This window comes from Mesoplodon bidens (genome assembly GCF_964165515.1).
Source record: "Mesoplodon bidens genome assembly, chromosome: 7".
NCBI lineage: Eukaryota > Metazoa > Chordata > Mammalia > Artiodactyla > Ziphiidae > Mesoplodon > Mesoplodon bidens.
Genome location: NC_138164.1, coordinates 103,547,551 through 103,569,681, shown reverse-complemented (window position 1 = coordinate 103,569,681; position 22,131 = coordinate 103,547,551). Strand labels below are relative to the sequence as shown.

General features: G+C 41.0%; 1 protein-coding gene across 3 annotated transcripts; it reads left to right on the top strand.

Moving 5' to 3' along the window:
- The first annotated feature begins 461 nt into the window (after positions 1–461).
- On the top strand, positions 462–21,639 carry MTCH2 (mitochondrial carrier 2). Of its 3 annotated transcripts, XM_081239523.1 has the most exons (13): positions 465–718; positions 2,917–3,001; positions 3,151–3,257; positions 10,745–10,771; positions 10,970–11,032; positions 12,890–12,947; positions 13,209–13,260; positions 13,935–13,994; positions 15,358–15,451; positions 16,427–16,474; positions 17,393–17,460; positions 19,401–19,476; positions 21,430–21,639. In XM_081239523.1, exons 1-13 carry the CDS (start codon positions 632–634, stop codon positions 21,514–21,516), a joined length of 912 nt encoding a protein of 303 aa, XP_081095649.1. In that variant the 5' UTR covers positions 465–631; the 3' UTR covers positions 21,517–21,639. The 3 variants fall into 3 exon arrangements, with proteins under 3 accessions (XP_081095648.1, XP_081095649.1, XP_081095650.1); XM_081239522.1 differs by lacking the exon at positions 21,430–21,639 and having other exon boundaries at positions 462–718; positions 19,401–19,937; XM_081239524.1 differs by lacking the exon at positions 10,745–10,771.
- Positions 21,640–22,131: the final 492 nt, after the last annotated feature.

The following is a 22,131-nucleotide window of genomic DNA, read 5'->3' as shown; positions in this document are numbered from 1 at the left end:
GATAAGTGCTGCAAGACTATGGAGTAGGAAATAAAGGGGTGGTAAGTTTAAATAGACGTCAGAGAAGGCGTTTCTGAGAAGTTAACATTAATTTAATGAATGAGTGCATGTATAGCAACCCCCTGATGGATTCATTTTTCAAACTTATCTAGTTTTGTTGGCCATTAGATTGTTTACGATTCTGATGCTGAATACTCTTTGGAGCTTATGTTGCTGATGCCAAAAGGGCAAGGGCAGAGGCGAAGAACATGGACGAATCCTTTCCAATTCATTTCACTCCTGTGACCTTGCCTTTGCCGTCAGGGTCACTCCCCACCGCCGCGCCCATTCTTCTGCGCCCGGATGCTTCCAGCCTGCGCAAGCGCAGGAGAAACTGCTGTTCCTAGTGGAGAGCGCGGATTCCACCCCAAAACGCATGCGCCCCGGGCTCGCAAGCCCCGCCCCGACCTCTGCGCCCGCTCGCGAGCCTTTGCCAATTCTCGGGGCGGGGACTGCGCGGGGAGACGCGCGCCGGTGCGTGCGTGCTCCCGGGCCGCGGGCAGGCCAGTGAAGCCGGCGGCCCTGGCACGTGATCCAGGATCGGCCTGGTAGCTTGGTGGCTCCGTCTGTCTGTCCGCCCGCGGGTGCCATCATGGCGGACGCGGCCAGTCAGGTGCTCCTGGGCTCCGGTCTCACCATCCTGTCCCAGCCGCTCATGTACGTGAAGGTGCTCATCCAGGTATGAGTCGTCGCCTTTCCCTTCCTCGCCCGGCACCCTATTCGGTCGCCGCTGCCCAAGGCGCCTGAGAACCGGCTCCAACCTTCCGGGCCTTCAGTCTCCTGAGATGCTGCTCCTTCTTTGCTGCCCGCCCCTTCCTTTCCGGCAGGGACGACTTCCACCGCCCGCTGAGCTCCCACTGCCCGTGGGCCTTCCCGAGGTCTCGCCTCCCAGCCAAGCCGTGAGGCCCGCTCCTTTCCCGGTATCCGGCTGCCGCCCTGCCCTGCCTGATGGCTCCCCTGAACTTTGTTTTCTCTTCCCTGAGGTTGATCCTGGCTGGGCGCCGCCGAGGCTTTCCCAACCTTTCCTTCTCCGCTGCTCTGAAATGAGCATCCTTCTCTCCTCCCCGGCCCCAAACGCAAGACGTGAAATCTGTTGAAGACAAATTTGAAATTCGAGGGGAGCCAACATTTTATTAGCTTTTGTTTTCTCTTTTTTTGTTGCTGTTACTACTGCTCTTCTGTTCTGAGATTTAGCACCAGATACCCAGAGAAATACAAGGAGTTCATTCAGAAGTGATAATCAAGCGGTTGCCGAGTCAAATTTCGGAAGGATCCACTGAACCCTCTTCAACAGCAGCCCATGTGGCTCATGACAGTGAAAAATCACATGTCAGAGTGATGTGAAATCAGTTCAGCCGAAAGTTTTATCGAGTTTAAGTATATATGTTAGTTTCTCATATACTGTGAAATAATTCTTAAATGGTATTTTATATTCACAGGCAAGTTTGCCCGGTTTTAGCTGACGATAGACCATTAGGTAGTATTGTTGAGTTGCCTTTCTGAATTTCCCTGTGACGGGCAGGTTATTCATTTTTTAAACTTTTGTTGAGAGTTGACGTAATTACATCATGCATAGCACCAAGGATAGAACCCCTGTCCTCACCATCTGCCTTTCTGTCAAAAATATGCAAGACACTAGGGAAGGCCTCATTTCTTATTTTTGAGTTAAAGATACTAATCCATATTATGTGTTGCTGAGTTGACCCTTGTGGATTCAGAACCTATATGTAAAAAACTATTGTAAAATAAGTTGTTTAAATTAAGAACAAAGGGAATTCCCTGGAGGTTCAGTGGTTAGGTAGGACTCCACGCTTTCACTGCTGAAGGCCCAGGTTTAATCCCTCATCTGGGAACTAAGATCCCCGCAAGCCACTAGAGGCGGCCAAAAAATTAAAGAAAGAAAGAACAAAATCTTTGAAATGTATTGTGACATCTAAAACAGAATTGGCACATTTGTAGCTAGATAATATCTGAGGTAAAAGCATTTTGCAGTAAATCTGATATAAGCCCATTACTCAGTCCTTATCCAGGAGACAAGGTTTTCTAATGACTTTCAGAGCTCTTGCCTCAAAAACTCCTTAATCCTGATTGTACAACATGCTTGTGTTGCCAAGTGTCTCAGGGATTTTTGTGAAATTCCCAAATACTCAGTTTTAAAAATAGTTGCACAGTACACTTTCAGGAGTTCTTTAATTGAACAGGTTGAGAATCACAGCAGGAGAGTCAAAACCATGTCCGACAACGTTCATTCTCTCAAGTATCCCTTTGGCACTAAAGAGTCTGAATATATTGTAGAAATAAAATGATGACATTAATTCTAAAATGACTCATTAGATTGTTCATGACAGTCTGCTCCTTTAACATGGACTTAGCTTGTAATTATTTCCCAAATGAATTATCCCCAGCTGTATCTGCATTTGCCTTTTGAGTGGTTTGTTTTGCTAGCCAAATATGAAGTTGATGCTGGCTTAGTCTTCTCACTTTGTCCAGATATTAAAAATATGCTTGATTTTCTTTAGAAAATATTTTTGAGTGTCCTCAGTAAACTGTAGCTTTGTTAACACAAAAATTCCCTTAGTCTGTTTTCAGATTGATGTCAGTCTATCTCAGCTACATGGTTTACTTTGTAGAATTTGAACCAAAAGAAAACTTGGAGTTTATTGAAACCAGTCTTAAACAAGTGACAAAACTAAAAAAAAAAAAAAAACCCACCAGAACTGACTAGGATGATACTTCATCACTGTCTTGGAAAATATACACTGCATTTTAACTTGTGTTAAAAATTGTAACTCTAAATTTGTTCTTTATTCAAAACCTTGCAACCCAGGCATTCCTGGGAATGTTGCTTAGTATTGATTTAGTCTCTTGTTTTTAAAGGTGGGATATGAGCCTCTTCCTCCAACAATAGGACGAAATATTTTTGGGCGGCAAGTTTGTCAGCTTCCAGGTCTCTTTTGTTATGGTAAGTGTCTTTGATTTATTTGGAATTGGAGGACATTGAAGGGTGTGATAGGAGTTAACTGAAAAAATATATAGAAAGCATGTTTCCTTGAAATTTCTATGTAACCATTACTTTCAACTAGAATGTAAATCTCCGACTTGTGTTCTTAGCTCAGCACATTGCGAGCATCGATGGGAAGCGTGGGTTGTTCACAGGCTTAACTCCAAGACTGTGTTCAGGGGTCCTTGGAACTGTGGTCCATGGTAAAGTTTTACAGGTAAGAAGAAAATCAATCCATCTTCCCGTAGATTTAGATAATCTTTTTTTTTTTTTAACATCTTTATTGGAGTATAATTGCTTTACAATGGTGTGTTAGTTTCTGCTTTATAACAAAGTGAATCAGCTATACATATACATATACATATGTTCCCATATCTCCTCCCTCTTGCGTCTCCCTTCTGTCCTCCCTGTCCCACCCCTCTACTCTAGGTGGTCGCAAAGCATGGAGCTAGATAACCTTTTTTTTTTTTTTTTTAATTTATTTATTTTTGACTGCATTGGGTCTTAGTTGCTGTGCGTGGGCTTTTCTCTAGTTGCAGCAAGTGGGGACTACTCTTCATTGTGGTGCGCGGGCTTCTCATTGCCGTGGCTTCTCTTGTTGTGGAGCACGGGCTCTAGGTGCATGGGCTTCAGTAGTTGTGGCTTGCAGGCTCTAGAGTGCAGGCTCAGTAGTTGTGGCACATGAGCTTAGTTGCTCTACGGCATGTGGGACCTTCCCGGACCAGGGCTCGAACCCGTGTCCCCCGCGTTGGCAGGTGGATTCTCAACCACTGCGCCACCAGAGAAGCCCTAGATAAACTTTTACGTACAGTTTGTTCTACTGATCAAGAGCAGTTTCAAAGATATACGTCTTTACATCCATGGCCTTTCTTCCTCTTGAAAAACATTTACTTGAAATACCCATTCTTAATTCTTTCCTGGGAAGCAAGGAGAATTTGTATAAAATGAAGTAATTGATTTTGATCTACGCAAGCTTCTTCCTCTGGACCAGTTGTTCTGAGCAGAAATTAAGTACACTCATTTGAGCTCCTATGTAGCTCATATTATTTCTTTGAAGGAGGAAGGAAGCTGGTTAAAACATACATTTCTTTCTCATGTTATTTTCCTCTTATTTCTAGTGTTACTCCTAATAAATATTTTCTGTTACAAACTTATTTTTTTAAAAACTTAACAAGATAAACGTTAAAGTCAGGATAGTGTTTCTTTGTGACTGTTTATTTCAATAGTACTCAGTACAGGGAATTCCCTGGCGGTGCAGTGGTTAGGATTCCACACTTCCACTGCAGAGGGCATGGGTTCAATCCCTGCTCAGGGTACTGAGATCCCACACTCTGCAAGGCTCTGCCAAAAAAAACCACTAACGATAGTAATTGGTACAATCCTCCATGTATTTTTTTAAGGCTTTAATGTTGCCCCAATTCTACTTTTTTATCATTTGATGAGCAAATCGTGGTGGTGTTAATCAGTTTCATGATCTGATTGGCTTAGGTTTTAAATTCTCTTCAGACTTTGTTGAATTAAGTTGGAGAGGTTTTCCAGTTAGTTCCTCACATGGAAGCAGTTTTGTTATTCATTGTACTTACTCTTGTCGTCATGCCTGTGGACTGAATGTTAGAAGCAGCATTTTGGGTGGCCCATGGGTCAGAGTGATCGAGTTTTAATGGGCCGATGTTTTTGGTGGATTGATTACTACTGTCTTTTCCAGCCACACGGTACTTTGGCTCAGTGAAAGTGTTCCTGTTACCTAAATGAGGTTTAGATTTTCATGTGGGAAAGTAGTTGTCATCTAGTTCAAAGAGGTTTATGTATAGACCAAGAGTGAAATTACTGCTTGAGATCAAGTTCCTTTATGTAAAGGAAAAGTAAGACAAACTTGAGGTAACCAAGTACCTGGAATATGTGTTTCACATGTAGCCAGATGAAATAGAACAGGGTATTGGTACTATACTTAGTATCAAAAGCAACTAAGACAATCAAGAAGAAAGACCAGGGCTTCCCTGGTGGCGCAGTGGTTGAGAGTCTGCCTGCCGATGCAGGGGATGCGGGTTCATGCCCCGGTCTGGGAAGATCCCACATGCCGCGGAGCGGCTGGGCCCGTGAGCCATGGCCGCTGAGCCTGCGCGTCCGGAGCCTGTGCTCCACAATGGGAGAGGCCACAACAGTGAGAGGCCCGTGTACCGCAAAAAAAAAAGAAGAAAGACCAATTCAGGTCTTTCTGAACAAGAAAGAATCTGTATATCTGACCAAGAATTAAATTGAAATCTGTTCAGAATAATGGTAGAAGAGACAGGTTGAAAATTTTATTAACGGAGTGAAAACCAAAATCTAGAAATGAGTGAGGATTTTAAAAAACTCCTGAAACTGTTAGAATTAATTCTGGCCAAAGACCTGGAATTTGACCAAAAACCATCATTTCGCTTAATCATGTTGTTTGTTCTCTTTCCTCTGATTTTATTTTAAAAATGTAATTCTTTTCGTAAAAGACAGTGTTCTCTATTTTTTAAATCTGGTTATGACTAGGAGGTCAATTGTCTGGTTCTTGTATTTGACCTAGCCCATCTTCTGTTTCTGAAATATCCCACAAATAATATTTTCTCTTCCAGTGCAGTCTGAGCTCTGGCAGTCTCATGTTCTCTTCTCCAGAAGAAAAAAGCATCTTCTCTCTTGCTTGGTTTAGAAACAGTCAGATACAAAAGGAAAAGTGAGGTGGTTTCAGCTATTCAGACTTAGCACCAATTCTCTGTTCTTTGTACAGTGAAGAAAAGCATCTTGCCCTAATTTGGTATTAGACCTGCTTTTTCTGTGAAAAAGCCCTGAGGCTTTTTCCATAGCCTTAGTCGTAAGCTATATTCTGTGTTTTTTGGGTTTTTAAAATTTATTTATTTTATTTTTGTCTGCTTTGGGTATTTGTTGCTGCACACAGGTTTTCTCTAGTTGCGGCGAGCAGGGGCTACTCTTCGTTGCGGTGTGCAAGCTTCTCATCGTGGTGGCCTCTCTTGTTGCAGAGCACCGGCTCTAGGTGCGCAGGCTTCAGTAGTTGTGGTGCGTGGGCTTCAATAGTTGTGGTACGCTGGCTCAGTAGTTGTGGTGCATGTGCTCAGTAGTTGTGGCTCTGGGGCTCTAAGCACGGGCTCAGTAGTTGTGGTGCATGGGCTTAGTTGCTCCGCAGCATGTGGGATCTTCCTGGACTGGGGCTTGAACCTGTGTCCCCTGCTTTGGCAGGCAGATTCTTAACCATTGCGCCGCCAGGGAAGCCCCTAAACTGTTTTTATCAATTTATTTTCTGGTATATGTGTGTGTTTAGTAAATAATGTTCTTGGATTTGGATCGTCGTGTTTGCATTGTCATTTGTCTATAGGTATTTTTTGATTTCCTCTTTGATTTCTTCAGTGATCTCTTGGTTATTTAGTAACATATTGTTTAGCCTCCATGTGTTTGTGTTTTTTACGTTTTTTTCCCTGTAATTGATTTCTAGCCTCATAGCGTTGTGGTCTGAAAACATGCTTGATATGATTTCAATTTTCTTAAATTTACTGAGGCTTAATTTGTGACCCAAGATGTGATCTATCCTGGAGAATGTTCCACGTGCACTTGAGAAGAAAGTGTAATCTGCTGTATTTGGATGGAATGTCCTATAAATATCAATTAAATCTATCTGGTCTGTTGTGTCATTTAAAGCTTCTGTTTCCTTATTAATTTTCTATTTGGATGAGCTGTCCATTGGTGTAAGTGAGGTGTTGAAGTCCCCCACTACTGTTGTGTTAACTGTTGATTTCCTCTTTTATAGGTGTTAGCAGTTGCTTTATGTATTGAGTTGCTCCTGTGTTGGGTGCATATATATTTATAATTGTTATATATTCTTCCTTACTTGTCTCTTGTAACACTCTTTATTTTAGAGTCTATTTTATCTGATACGGGTATTGCTACTCCAGCTTTCTTTTTTTTTTTTTTTTTTTTTTTTTGTGGTACACGGGCCTCTCACTGTTATGGCCTCTCCCGTTGCGGAGCATAGGCTCCGGACGCGCAGGCTCAGCGGCCATGACTCATGGGCCAGCCGCTCCGCAGCATGTGGGATCTTCCCGGACCGGGGCATGAACCTGTGTCCCCTGCATCGGCAGGCGGACTCTCAACCACTGCGCCACCAGGGAAGCCCTCCAGCTTTCTTTTGATTTCCATTTGTATGTAATATCTTTCTCCATCCCCTCACTTTCAGTCTGTATGTGTCCCTAGGTCTGAAGTGGGTTTCTTGTAGACAGCATATATATACAGGTCTTGTTTTTGTATCCATTCAGCCAGTCTGTGTCTTTTGGTTGGAGCATTTAATCCATTTACATTTAAGGTAATTATCAATATGTATGTTCCTATTACCATTTTCTTAATTGTTTTGGGTTTGTTTTCGTAGGTCCTTTTCTTCTCTTGTGTTTCCCACTTGAGAAGTTCCTTTAGCATTTGTTGTAGAGCTGGTTTGGTGGTGCTGAATCCTCTTAGCTTTTGCTTGTCTGTAAAGCTTTTGATTTCTCCATCGAATCTGAATGAGATCCTTGCCGGGTAGAGTAATCTTGGTTGTAGGTTCTTCCCTTTCATCACTTTAAATATGTCATTCCACTCCCTTCTGGCTTGTAGAGTTTCTGCTGAGAAATCAGCTGTTAACCTTATGGGAGTTCCTTTGTATGTTATTTGTCATTTTTCCTCATTCTGTGAGGCCACCATCACCCTGATACCAAAACCAGACAAAGATACTACAAAAAGAGAAAATTACAGACCAATATCACTGATGAATACAGATGCAAAAATCCTCAACAAAATACTAGCAAACAGAATCCAACAACACATTAAAAGGATCATACACCATAATCAAGTGGGATTTATCCCAGGGATGCAAGGATTCTTCAATATATGCAAATCAATCAATGTGATACACCATATTAACAAATTGAAGAATAAAAACCATATGATCATCTCAATAGATGCAGAAAAAGCTTTTGACAAAATTCAACACCCATTTATGATAAAAACTCTCCAGAAAGTGGGCATAGAGGGAACCTACCTCAACATAATAAAGGCCATATACAACAAACCCGCAGCAAACATCATTCTCAGTGGTGAAAAACTGAAAGCATTTCCTCTAAGATCAGGAACAAGACAAGGATATCCACTCTCACCACTGCTGTTCAACATAGATTTGGAAGTCCTAGCCATAGAAATCAGAAGAAAAAGAAATAAAAGGAATACAAATTGGAGAAGAAGAAGTAAAACTGTAACTGTTTGCAGATGACATGATACTATACATAGAGAATCCTAAGGATGCCGCCAGAAAACTACTAGAGCTAATCAATGAATTTAGTAAAGTTGCAGGATACAAAATTAATGCACGGGGCTTCCCTGGTGGCGCAGTGGTTGAGAGTCCGCCTGCCAATGCAGGGGACATGGGTTCGTGCCCCGGTCCGGGAAGATCCCACATGCCGAGGAGCGGCTGGGCCCGTGAGCCATGGCCGCTGAACCTGCACGTCCCGAGCCTGTGCTCTGCAACGGGACAGACCACAAAAGTGAGAGGCCCACGTACCGCAAAAAAAAAAAAAAAATTAATGCACAGAAATCTCTTGCATTCCTATACACTAATGATGAAAAATCTGAAAGAGAAATTAAGGAAACACTCCCATTTACCATTGCAGCAAAAAGAATAAAATACCCAGGAATAAACCTACCTAGGGAGACAAAAGTCCTATATGCAGAAAACTATAAGACACTGATGAAAGAAATTAAAGATGATACAAACAGATGGAGAGATTTACCATGTTCTTGGATTGGAAGAATCAATATTGTGAAAATGACTGTTGCTACCCAAAGCAATCTACAGTTTCAGTGCAATCCCTATCAAATTACCAATGGCATTTTTTTACAGAACTAGAACAAAAAATCTTAAAATTTATATGGAGACACAAAAGACCCTGAATAGCCAAAGCAGTCTTGAGGGAAAAAAATGGAGCTGGAGGAATCAGACTCCCTGACTTCAGACTATGCTACAAAGCTACAGTAATCAAGACAATATGATATTGGCACAAAAACAGAAATAGATCAATGGAACAAGATAGAAAGCCCAGAGATAAACCCATGCACTTATGGTCAACTAATCTCTGACAAAGGAGGCAAGGATATACAATGGAGAAAAGACTGTCTCTTCAATAAGTGATGCTGGGAAAACTGGACAGCTACATGTAAAAGAATGAAATTAGAACACTTCCTAACACCATACACAAAAATAAACTCAAAATGGATTAGAGACCTAAATGTAAGACAGGACACTATAAAACTCTTAGAGGAAAACATAGGAAGAACACTCTGACATAAATCACAGTAAGATCTTTTTTGATCCACCTCCTGGAGTAATGGAAACAAAAACAGAAATAAACAAATGGGACCTAATGAAACTTAAAATCTTTTGCAAAGCAAAGGAAACTACAAATGACGAAAAGACAACCCTCAGAATGGGAGAAAATATTTGCAAACGAAGCAACGTACAAAGGATTAATCTCCAAAATATATAAACAGCTTGTGCAGCTCAATATTAAACAAACAACCCAATCCAAAAATGGCCAGAAGACCTAAATAGACATTTCTCCAAAGAAGACATACAGATGGCCAAGAAGCACAGGAACAACTGCTCAACATCACTAATTATTAGAGAAGTGCAAATCAAAACTAGAATGAGGTATCACCTCACACCGGTTAGAATGGGCATCATGAGAAAATCTACAAAGAACAAATGCTGGAGAGGGTGTGGAGAAAAGGGAACCCTCTTGCACTGTTGATGGGAATGTAAAGTGATACAGCCACTAGGGAGAGCAGTATGGAGGTTCCTTAAAAAACTAAAAATAGAATTACCATATGATCCAGCAATCCCAGTACTGGGCGTGTACCCAGAGAAAACCATAATTCAAAAACACATGCAACCTAATGTTCATTGCAGCACTATTTACAATAGCCAGGTCATAGAAGAAACCTAAATGCCCATCGATAGACGAATGGATAAAGATGATGTGGTACATATATACAATGGAATATTACTCAGCCATAAAAAAGAACGAAATTGGGTCATTTTTAGAGACTGGACGAATCTAGAAACTGTCATATAGAGTGAAGTAAGTCAGAGGAGAACAAATGTTGTATATTAACGCATGTATGTGGAACCTAGAAAAATGGTACAGATGAACTGGTTTGCAGGGCAGAATTTGAGACACAGATGTAGAGAACAGACGTATGGACACCAAGGAGGGAAAGAGGCAGGGCCGGGGGTGGTGGTGTAATGATTTGGGAGATTGGGATTGACATATATATATATACTAGTATGTATAAAATGGGTAACTAAAGAACCTGCTGTATAAAAATAAATAATGAAATTCTAAAATTCAAATAAATAAATAAAAATAATGTTCTTGGATTTTTGCTTTGCTTTGTCTTCCTTTTTCTTTTAGATAAGCACTTTTATGAGCTGACCAATCAGTATGTTAAACTTAGCAACAAGATCATCTTAGAGACACTTATTTCCAAGTGTTAATTAGAAGTAGAAATTAATTGGAGATTTACAGCCAAAAAAATCAACTATTTTAATTTCTGCCAATCGACAGAGTTTTCATTTTATGTTCTGTCTCAATAACACTATGATAGCCCTAATCATCCTTTCTTTCCTTTCCTCTTCCTTTGTAGCATTACCAGGAGTGTGACAAGGCTGAGGTATGTTGGAGCCGATTTCTATGCATGAGTCCATTTTCCCTGCAAGCTACTGTTGCTCTTTGGTCCTCTTTAGGAAAAGGGACAAGCAGTCAGCTTTCCTTTCATCATAGAGAGTGTTGGTATACAGGGTGGCCACCAGTTTGAACAGTTCTGTTTAAAATCATCAACATATCTATCTTCTTTCATTTTGATTTCCAGGAGTCAGGATCTGGAAATTTACAGAAAGAAGTGTCATCTTCCTTTGACCGAGTTATCAAGGAGGTAAGATGATTATGATTTCTCTAAATCAGAGCAAGCTGGCAGTTGTGGAATCAGGATCATCAGACCTGTATGTTCAGTGTCTGTTCCAAACAAAATTAAACTTTCAATTTAGTATGGGCTTTACTGCATGTAGAACATAAAGAGAGAAAAAAACATTGCTTGCTGTTTGGAGTTTCAAGGAAACATAATTTGCCCAGTCATCTTTAAAATTGAAGAGGTGCTGAAACCTCTTATAATAGAGTTGGAAATCTCTGGCCCAAAAGTATTAAAATAGTGGCCAGGGCCTTTGTGTGTTGGATATTATATATCCAGAAATGTTTTTACAACATTATTCTGACTTTGAGACGTCCTTATCGTCCATTTCCCACTCCTGTCTTCTACCATTGGAGTTTGTTGCATGCCTGACTCTTTTATTTCTAGTCTTTACATTGTCTAATTGTCTATAGAGACGTCACAATTTTTCATTGAGAGCTGCCTTCTAAAGTATATATCACTGAACAAACATCACTATAGGCCAAGATGTCAGACGAGTCACCTTTGTTTTTTGTAAATTTTCATGAAGTGATTTTATTTAAAAGTAGAGATGCATGTATTAATATGTGTTTTATATTTTCTTAACTTTATTTAGTTCATCGTAAGGCTCTTAGAGCTACCATTAGAGTAGGGGTGAGAGATCTCTTAACTAAATGAAGATAATGTTTAAATGCAAAGACGAACGATGGACCTGCTATATTTACAGCCTACCTCCAAGTATTGTGATTGAATTTTTTACTAACCTCTTTACAGAGTCCTGGACAAGGAAGATAAGCTAGGGTAAATATAGAGCTCTAAGATACTGCACAATTACGGGGCTGTGGTCGAAAAACAGATGAACGTCGTTGTGTTCTCCTTGAGACCTTGGTACAGATTAAATAAAGCCTGACATTTGGCTAGTGTAGATAACAGAGTATCATAGTCTCTGAAATCACTCACAATGAGAGAGCAACTTAATAGTCTAAATAGAGGCCTTATAGTTGTTTGTTTGTTTTAATTTATATTTTTATTTATTTATTTTTGGCTGCGTTGGGTCTTCGTTGCTGTGCGCGGGCTTTCTCTAGTTGCAGCGAGCGGGGGCTACTCTTCGTTGTGGTGCACAGGCTTCTTATTGCGGTGGCTTCTCTTGTTGTGGAGCATGGGCTCTAGGCGCTCAGGCTTCAGTGGTTGTGGCATGTGGGCTCTGCAGTTGTGGCTCGCAGGCTGTAGAGCGCAAGCTCAGTAGTTGTGGTGCACGGGTTTAGTTGCTCCACGGCTTGTGGGATCTTCCCAGACCAGGGCTCGAACCCGTGTCCCCTGCATTGGCAGGTGGATTCTTAACCACTGCGCCACCAGGGAAGCCCCAAGCCTCATAGTTTTATTCCAGCTAGGTTACTGTTTGCTGGTGACTTCCCTGTTTCTTTTTTTTTTTTTTTTGGCCGCACCATGCAGCATGTGGGATCTTAGTTCCCGACCAGGGATCGAACCTGCACCCCATGCACTGGCAGCATGGAGTCTTAACCACTGGACCTCCAGGGAAGTCCTTTTCCCTGTTTCTTTGCTTTTGTTTTTCTCATCTGTAAATTTGAGAAGATAACAGAAACCTGCTTTGCAGAGAAATTTTGAGAAGTAACTATAACAGTATTGAAAACCCTGAGCGAAAGCTGTGCTAGAATGATCGTGTATTGTACTGCATCCCATTCAGGCTGCTGCTCCTGACTCCAGGAAGGGCAGGAGTGCTCTGTCCCTCACTCTCTTAGTCTGCAGTGTCCACCCACACGACTTCTCTCAGGAATTTGAGTGTCATTTATTTAGATTTCACAAGTGTGTGTTGATTGTTTCTAGACAACTCGAGAGATGATGGCTCGTTCTGCTGCTACTCTCATCACACATCCCTTCCATGGTATGTTTGCAGTTGATAACTGAAATCTGATTTTTTATCTTTCTTTTATATCACTATCTCTCCTGACTACTTAGATAGGTTGACATGGGAGTTCACTAAAGTGCCTTGCCTGTGTGTTTTTTGTTTGCTTGTTTGGGCTTTTATCCAATTTATCCAGATAGCAAAGTGTCTTTAGATGGGAAAACCTTTTTTTTTTTTTTCCCCAGGGCTATGAAAATTTATCTCGATGTAGCTTAAAAATCTTTTCTCTGTGTTCTGTAGTGATCACTCTGAGATCTATGGTACAATTCATTGGCAGAGAATCCAAGTACTGGTAAGTGTTTCTGTTTTCAAGTATTCAAGGAGATCTATTGAAGCCAAAGTATTAGAATAATAATACTTTACATTTTTATGATGCCTTAGAACTTACAAAACAAATTCATATATCTTATGTCATTTGATCTACACACAAAAAAAACAGTAAAATAGGGGCCTCCCTGGTGGCGCAGTGGTTGAGAGTCCGCCTGCCGATGCAGGGGATACGGGTTCGTGCCCCGGTCTGGGAGGATCCCATATGCCGCGGAGCGGCTGGGCCCGTGAGCCATGGCCGCTGGGCCTGCGCGTCCGGAGCCTGTGCTCCGCAACGGGAGAGGCCACAACAGTGAGAGGCCCGCATACCGCAAAAAAAGAAAAAAAAAAAAAAAAAAAAAAACAGTAAAATAGAAGAAAAAGGCCCAGACAGGTTTAGGAGCCTACCCAGGATCTCAGAGTAAGTTGCAGGACCACTGAAGCCAGAATTCACCCTGACTGCATGTGACTACACTCTTAGGTATTGATATCTTCACTTCTATCTCTAAATTCAACTGTCTTTGCAGAGTGAGGGTGGTAGAAAAGGGAGCAGGGGTGGAGGTATAAGTTTCACCTTGTCAAAAGTAGTAATTGAACATTTTTTTTTAATAGCTCCAAAATAATCTTAATGTATTTTATGTTTCTTTCTTCTGAACCTAGTGGACTTTGTGACTCCATAGCAACTATCTATCGGGAAGAGGGCATCCTAGGATTTTTTGCGTGAGTAAATTACTGATTTGTGCTTGTTATTTTTGTGTGAGTAGAACGCTTTAATGAGAACGAGGACATGACTCCTTGTGTAAACCTCAGAGAAAATGTACTCTCTGGGTTTAATTCATGTTAAACTCCATTTAGGCCCATCTGACTTAAATTCTCTTGTAGAGATCCCAAACTTCTGCTCTGCACATCTAAAATGCTTGAAATTAGGGTTTGTTTTTTTTTAACAAATAAATTCATTGAAGTTTCTACCCTTACAGTGAGTTCTCAATTACTATATAGTTGATAAAATGAGGAAAGTTCGTTTTGAAAAATGGAAAGTTATCTAACATGTATCTTCCTTATCCTGAGAGCATACGTTTCTGCACTGTATTCGTTCCCTTGAATTTACTTTGGAAGAACTTAGGCTACTACTCTTGTTCTTCTGCTAACAACAAAAACCGCATTATTAACTAAATGGTCCTTTTTAATTTTCAGTGTTTCCGCATAGTTGATTTTATGCTTGAGTATCATAAATACTCTGGGAAATAGGCAAGACAGCTATTATTATTCTCATTTTAGAGATTTAAAAAAAAGTGATGCTCTGGGAAGTTCATTTGCTGCCCGTCACATAGCTGATAAGTGGTAGAAGTGGCATTTAAACGCTGGTCTTCAGTCTGTGAGGTAATGTTTGTCCCACTCTTCCACACTGCCTCACCTCGGTTAACTAGGCCCTGGAAGCATGTTTTTTTTTGTTTGTTTACGGTACGCGGGCCTCTCACTGTTGTGGCCTCTCCCGTTGCGGAGCACAGGCTCCGGACGCGCAGGCTCAGCGGCCATGGCTCACGGGCCCAGCCACTCCGCGGCATGTGGGATCCTCCCAGACTGGGGCACGAACCCGTGTCCCCTGCATCGGCAGGCGGACTGTCAACCACTGCGCCACCAGGGAAGCCCTGGAAGCATGTTTTTTGATGCCTTTCACCTGTATCTGTGTTTGGGCCATTCATTTTGTAATTTTTCTCATCTTTTGCCCTGCCAAATTTGAATATCAAGTAGTTTAGCAATAATCATATTTAAGTCTCTTCTCCGAAATAGGCACATTTTTTGCCGCCCTGCTTATAGTTATTAATAGTAAGGTGAACCATTGGCCATATCTTAGAGGGGTACAGCCGACCTGCATTTTTTAAATGAGAATAAAAGTCCTTAGAGATTAGCCTCAGGAACAGTTATATTAACTAGAATGAATTGGTTAGGTTCTCGTATTCAGTGTCTTTTCAGTTCTCTAGAGTGTTTTGAAATTAATTCTTTGAGAAGTGTTTATATTGAGTGAATTATCTTTTTACTGATCACATTTCTTGGTGCTTATTTTCATTGTTTCTTCATGTAGCGGTCTTATTCCTCGCCTCCTGGGTGACATCATTTCTTTGTGGCTCTGTAACTCACTGGCCTACCTCGTCAATACTTATGCACTGGACAGTGGGGTAGGTTGTGCCCTTGATGAGATGTGCTGGTGCTGACTTCATTGTATCCACCTGGCAGCTAGGTTAGCTTTAAAGTAAGATGGCAGTTGGTTATGTGCCAGACTCATCATTATATAGCTATATATTAGTAGTCAAAAATTTAAAGGCTAATGGAATGACCTATAGTGTTTACTATAGAGAGATGCACCTAGAAAGTCCCTAGGGTGTGGCAGAGTGAGCCTAAGAGTCTACCTTTCTCCATGCTGCAAGGAGATCACTTCTTTATTGATGCCTAATGTTAGGGGACACCATGAAGCAGGATAGTTTTATAGTGTATGCAGGTGTTTCATCTAATCTGAAGTGTTAAGGGGACTCCTGTATTGGGCTTTCTAGAAACGTTAGCCTGGGGGCAGGGTGGGGGGTGAGAATCAGCCTTCCCTAAAAGCAGTGTTTCTCCAGTCTCAGCAGTTGTATACCTCTTTGAACACAGTTAGCCCCAGAGCATGGTGGGAACTGGGACACACCCAGGCCAGGGGTAAGACTAAAAATCCACGTGCTTGGTTTCTTGAGTACTGAGACTGATCTTCCCCACAGCATCTGGTACACAGCTAGGTGTATATGGAGGGAGTGACTTGTCCCTTAGTAGACCAACCGTCAGTGTTGTTTCCAGGGATTGTATCAATATTTCTAGGACATCGGAAAAGGTTACCAATCTCATTTCTGTTGTTTTTGAAATCCTGACGCTATTATATTTGTTCCTAAGCCATCCTTGTCTAATATGAACTTGTCTGTTAATGTTGAATCAAGTTGATCATTTTGACCACTGCCTTTTTATGCTCATAATGTTTTATGTTTTCATCCTCTAAATTAATTTTCAAGTTGTCAAAGAAACTAATAATGCAGAGATAGAATATATTAATATGGTTGGGGACAATTAGCTGTTATATCAGCTTAATTTTCTTACTCGTTCTAATAAAGGTTTTCTTCCTGGTCTAGGTTTCCACCATGAATGAAATGAAGAGTTATTCCCAAGCTGTCACAGGAGTAAGTTTTTAAAAATCCTTTTAGCCTTTTAGGAGTAGGTTTGTTTGTTTAATATTTATTTATTTGGCTGTGCCGAGTCTTAGTTGTGGCACGTGGGATCTTCATTGCAGCATGCAGGATCTTTAGTTGCGGCATGTGGGATCTCGTTTCCTAACCAGGGATCGAATCCAGGCCCCTTGTATTGGGAGCGTGGAGTCTTAGCCACTGGACCACCAGGGAAGTCCCTTTTTAGGGGTAGTTTTCTTTTCTTCTCTTCCCTTCTCTTTTCTTTTCAATTTCTTTGTTGTCACTGCTTTAAAGCAACCAGCTGTCTCACAGGAAAGTCTCTCAAATTTATTAATATTTTTCAGAGGTAAGAATAACCCAGAGTCCCTGCATCACAGTAACAGTAATAACAAGCCTACATAGTTTGGTGCTGTTGGGCTTTCAGAGGGGGTTAGTGGGCATTTCTCATCACAGATCTGCCCCTGCTTCTCGCTGTATCATGCTGAACCTATATTGGAAACTTCACCCTCTTGAATCATGTGGAGTCTTCCAGTAGTTGACTTTTGAAGTAGTTTCCATTGTCTTTGGAAGGATGTTCATGTTGTCTTGTTTTCTTCAGGGCTATTTTGAAATGCTTATTGTATTTAGTTGTATTTACTTTTAAATGATGAAGTTCAGTTTTATTTGAATGAGGGCTCAATCACAGAATAAGAGAAGCCTTCTGGTCTTTGGTTAAAAGGTTGCATGTAGTGGTATGGTAAGAGGAGGAAACATCTGCAGGCTCAAAAACGTGTAATTTAGTCTCTCCTGGGATGCTGAGAAAGCAAAACCAGTGTTGGAGTATTTGACCACAGTGGCACTAAGACTAAGGGAGAAGAATAAAGGAGGCTAGGAAGGACTTAGTAACTTAGCTGTCTTTTTACTCTTTTACAGTTTTTTGCCAGTATGTTGACGTATCCCTTTGTGCTTGTCTCTAATCTTATGGCTGTCAACAACTGTGGGTAAGTGCCTTGCGTTTCTTATCTTAGTAGTTGGCTGCCTGTATGCCTGACAGGTAGGGCAGTCCTGGTAGAAATTTGGGGATAGTACAGTTGATGCTGTTAATAGATTTCCTAACTTTTTTCTCTGTCTGCCCCATGTACCAACAGTCCCATCAATTTGTATTATAAGCAGCCACTTCATATCCTCTTTTGGAATAGAGAAGGGCACAAATAATATTTCTCAAGCATTTATAAATAACGTGTGCTTGCCAGTAGTCTAGGTTCTTTTCTGAAAAGGGTGGGAAAATTACCAAATTACTCTACTTTCCCTTTTTTTTTTTTAAAAAAAAAGAACTTTTTAATTTATTTTTAGCCACGAGGTGTGGCATGCAGGATTTTAGCTCCCTGACCAGGGATCGAACCCATGCCCCCTGCATTGGTAGCGCAGAGTCTTAACCACTGGACCGCCAGGGCAGTCCCTCCTTTATTTTAAGTCCTTATCCTCTCTCTCGAAAGTTACAAAAGGTATGTCAGGGATTGAATGACAATCTGTACCTGTTTTTCCTCAGGGCTTCATGGAGAAAGTGAGTTTTCAAGTAAGAAAAGTAGGAAATTTGGTTGAAAATGGAAAGTTTCTTGACCTTTCATGTACTGGCTGGGGAAGGGGTGGGTGTGGTGTTGGACACCACTGATTTCCAGCTTCTAGGCGCCATCTGACTCTACCAGGTTGGACAGAAGTTTTGCCTCTTTTTTTTTTTAATTAAAAAAAATTTTTTTTAGCCATGCTGCGCGGCTTGCAGGATCTCAATTCCCCAACCAGGGATCAAACCCGCAAGCCCTGCAGTGGAAGCGTGGATTCGTTTTTCTTTTTTTTTAATGTTTATTGATTAATAAATATTTATTGAGTATATATGGTGTACTGCTATAAAGTGAATGGTGTTTTTTGTTGTGTTTTTTTTAAATTTATTTTATTTTCGGCTGTGTTGGGTCTTTGTTGCTGTGTGCGGGCTTCTCATTGCGGTGGCTTCTCTTGTTGCAGAGCACGGGCTCTAGGCGCACGGGCTTCAGTAGTTGCAGCACGCGGGCTCAGTAGCTGCGGCTCGCGGGCTCTAGAGCACAGGCTCAGTAGTTGTGGTGCACGGGCTTAGTTGCTCCGCAGCATGTGGAATCTTCCTGGACCAGGGCTCGAACCCATGACCCCTGCATTGGCAGGTGGATTCTTAACCACTGTGCCACCGGGGAAGCCCAGAAGCACAAGATTCTTAACCATTGGACTGCCAGGGAAGTCCCAGAAGTTTTGCCTCTTGATTTATTTCAAAACTCTGTTCCTCTGGAGTACCTGCCACAATATGCCATTATACATGTCATTGTTTTCAAACAAGATATCAAATTGATAGCTGTGTGGAGTTTGTTTTGTGATTTGTGGAGCAGCTGCCACATTTCAACCCAGAGCAGGCTTGAAGGATTAGTTAAATGTGTTGTTGTTGTCTTTGTTGTTGTTACTATTATTATTTGCAGTTTTTGAGAGAGGAAGTGATAAGGGGTTATACCTGAGTAAGAGCATGTAGTCACCACCATTTCACACCACTGTCCATTGTCATGTTTGGAGTCTTTTGAATACTACTTAGTTTTTAAATTCCCTTTCCCTGCTTTTTAATCATATAATTACTATGTTCTAGGATTTCATTTGTCCACAAATTTAAACCTAGATGTTTTAGAAAGTACATAACTGGATGAAGTTTCTGTTTATGTTATGTTGATTCAAAACCTAAATGTAAGGGAGGGCGATCCGTTTTGGATGCTCAGTCTTTCCCCTGCTCCAGTAGAATTTGTTTCTTCAGAACTAAAATTGCTTTTCAGGGAACTTTCCAGGAAGAATATTTTGACAAAGATTTACTGAGCTCTTGAGAGAATGTTTTATAAATGTTGACTTCAGTAGCTAACCTTGTATTCTATTTCAGGCTTGCTGGTGGATGCCCTCCCTACTCCCCAGTATATTCTTCTTGGATAGATTGCTGGTGCATGCTACAAAAAGAGGTACTTCTCTCTCATTCTCTCTCTCCCTCCCTCTTTCCCTCCCTCCCTCCCTCTCCCCTCCTCGTATTTTATTTTGTTTTGTTTTTGTTTGTTTTCTTAAATGTCTCTGGAATCCCAGGTTAATTCTTGTAGGTTATCCTTTAGTTATCAATTAATGTACCCTTTTCAGTGTTCCATATGTCACTCTGGCATAGTAATAAAATGTGCTGCTTGGAAATCAGGAGAGGTAGTGAAGAATTAAGAATTCCTAGATGTGATCTGGAAGCCATTTGAGTGATCACATTCAAATTACAAATAAGGTCTGGGTAGACAGTTATCCTGGTTGTTAAAATGATGCCCTTGATTTCAGATTATTTTTTCCAACCTCACCTTTTTGTAACTTTTCAGAATCTCCTAATATATTCAGGTGTTTTCCTACAGTATTTAGAGAAGCTGAGAAATAAAAAGTTATTTATTTATGACATTATTTGTCACAATGTTGTTGAAAGGGCTGATCTCTTACTTCTAGAGTCATGTTAGTGGATGATTTTGTCCAGACTCCAATTGTGAGGTGTAGGTCATCTCCAACCAAAAATTCTTGATGAATCTAGGTAGAGCTTTATTAGGAACCAAAATGATAAATGGCTGTGGGCTAACTTTAACATGGAATCACTAAAATGGCCATCAGTTGAAAGCTGTTTTTGAATGGGAAGCACTTTTTAAAGGATTGTAGAAGAAATTGTATGAGGAAGCTCTTTGTTGCATTATATTATAGCACTGGTGACACATACGAGAAAGGCCTTTGTTCACAGGGCTCAGGCTTCCCAGCCTGAAGTCTGAATGCAAAGGCCTAAGTGCTGCTGGTGGGGTGGGTGGCTTTTGCTCAGCATGCCCAGCAAGCCCTTCTGTGAACCCGGGCCAGGACACTTGGATGGTTGCCAGACAGACCTAACATGAACATTCTGGGTTTCATTCTGAGTTTTACATTCTCGGTGTTACAGTCTCCTTTTGTGGTCCCCATTTAAAAGGAAAGGTGGCCCTTCTTTCCCCACTTCCTAACCAGCCCCCTGCTATAGGAAGAAAGCAAATAGAAAATTATTATTAGGGTATCAGACACCTTACCTAGGGAATGGTTAGTCCTTTAAACGCTTAAGACAACAGCAAATCTTAACTGAGCACTTACTGTATATGAGGCATTATGCCAAGAGTTTTTCATGTATCAGCTCACGTAACCGTCAGAACAGCCGTGTGAGGATAGGTACCGTTCTTTATCATCCCACCTCACATATAAAGAAACGGGGACTTTGAATGGTTAAATAATGCCAATTATGTAACCCAAGGTCACACAGCCAGTGTTTGGGAGAGCAGGATCTACATGCAGGCTGTCTAACTTCAGAGTGTACTCATTTAAACTCACAACATTACTACTTTAGTTATAAGATTTTATAAGTACTCCCTAGAGATCTACCATTCCATTCAAAACAAATAAAAGCTGGCACAGGGACTTCCCTGGCGGTCCAGTGGTTAAGACTCCACACTTCCACTGCAGGGGGCACAGGTTCAGTCCCTGGTCAGGGAACTAAGATCCCACGTGCCACGCAGTCAAAAAAACAAACAGCCAAAAGCTGGCACTTAACTGTGTGATAGGACTGTTCCCAACACTTTATATGAATTGACCTGATAATCCAGCTAGCTAGCAAGTGGCAGAGCCAGAATCCAAACTGGGAATTCTGTCTAAATAGGTAAGAAATACTTGGCTTTATCGGTGTTTCAGAATTATAGTTGATTCCACAAAAGCTCAGCTTAAGTCAGAGAATACAAATTGCTACTCTGTAGTGATAGTCCCGGTTTTATCCTGGTCATTTTAGTCATGTTTCTCAGAAATATGTCCAGTTGTCTCTGCTGATTTGGACTGGCTGACCTCATTTTCACACTAGACTTTATTTCTTTTTGTTTTTTTTTGTTTTTTTCCAGGGAAATATGAGCCGAGGAAATAGCTTGTTTTTCCGGAAGGTCCCCTTTGGGAAGACTTATTGTTATGACCTGAGAATGTTAATTTGAAGATGTGGGGCAGGGACAGTGACATTTCTATAGTCCCAGATGCACAGAATTATGGGAGAGAATGTTGATTTCTAAACAGTGTGGCACGCTTTTTTAATAATCATTTAATCTTGGGAAAATGGAGGTGTTTGGTGTCTGCCTTTTTTTGTTCTTTTTTCCAGCACAACATAATTTACCACTGATATTCCCCCTTTAATTATCCTGAAACATTTTTACTCCAGATTATTTTACTTAAAGAAAGAAGTTGCATTTACCTAAAGGTACAGGCAGGTTGTCATGCAATTTGAGTCTTAATTTAAGGCTTTGTAAAGTGAAGAGTACAGTCCTGTGAAGAAAGAGAAATAATTCTGTGAAACTTAAGAAAATTAATAAGGCAAATGATATGGGAGGTTAAAAGTTAACCTTTTTTTTAGTAGACCTTAAAAACTCAGCAGCATCCACCAGAATCTGTCTCCCAGTATATTCTTCTAAGCACATTTAATTAACCCTGTCTCTCATACTTCAAAGAAAGGACAATACACTGCTAATCTACCCTAGAAAATCTCTGCATGAGGCATCCATGCCTTCAGTCTATTATTGCAAAGCAATAAATTGTGTTGCCAACAACAACAAAAA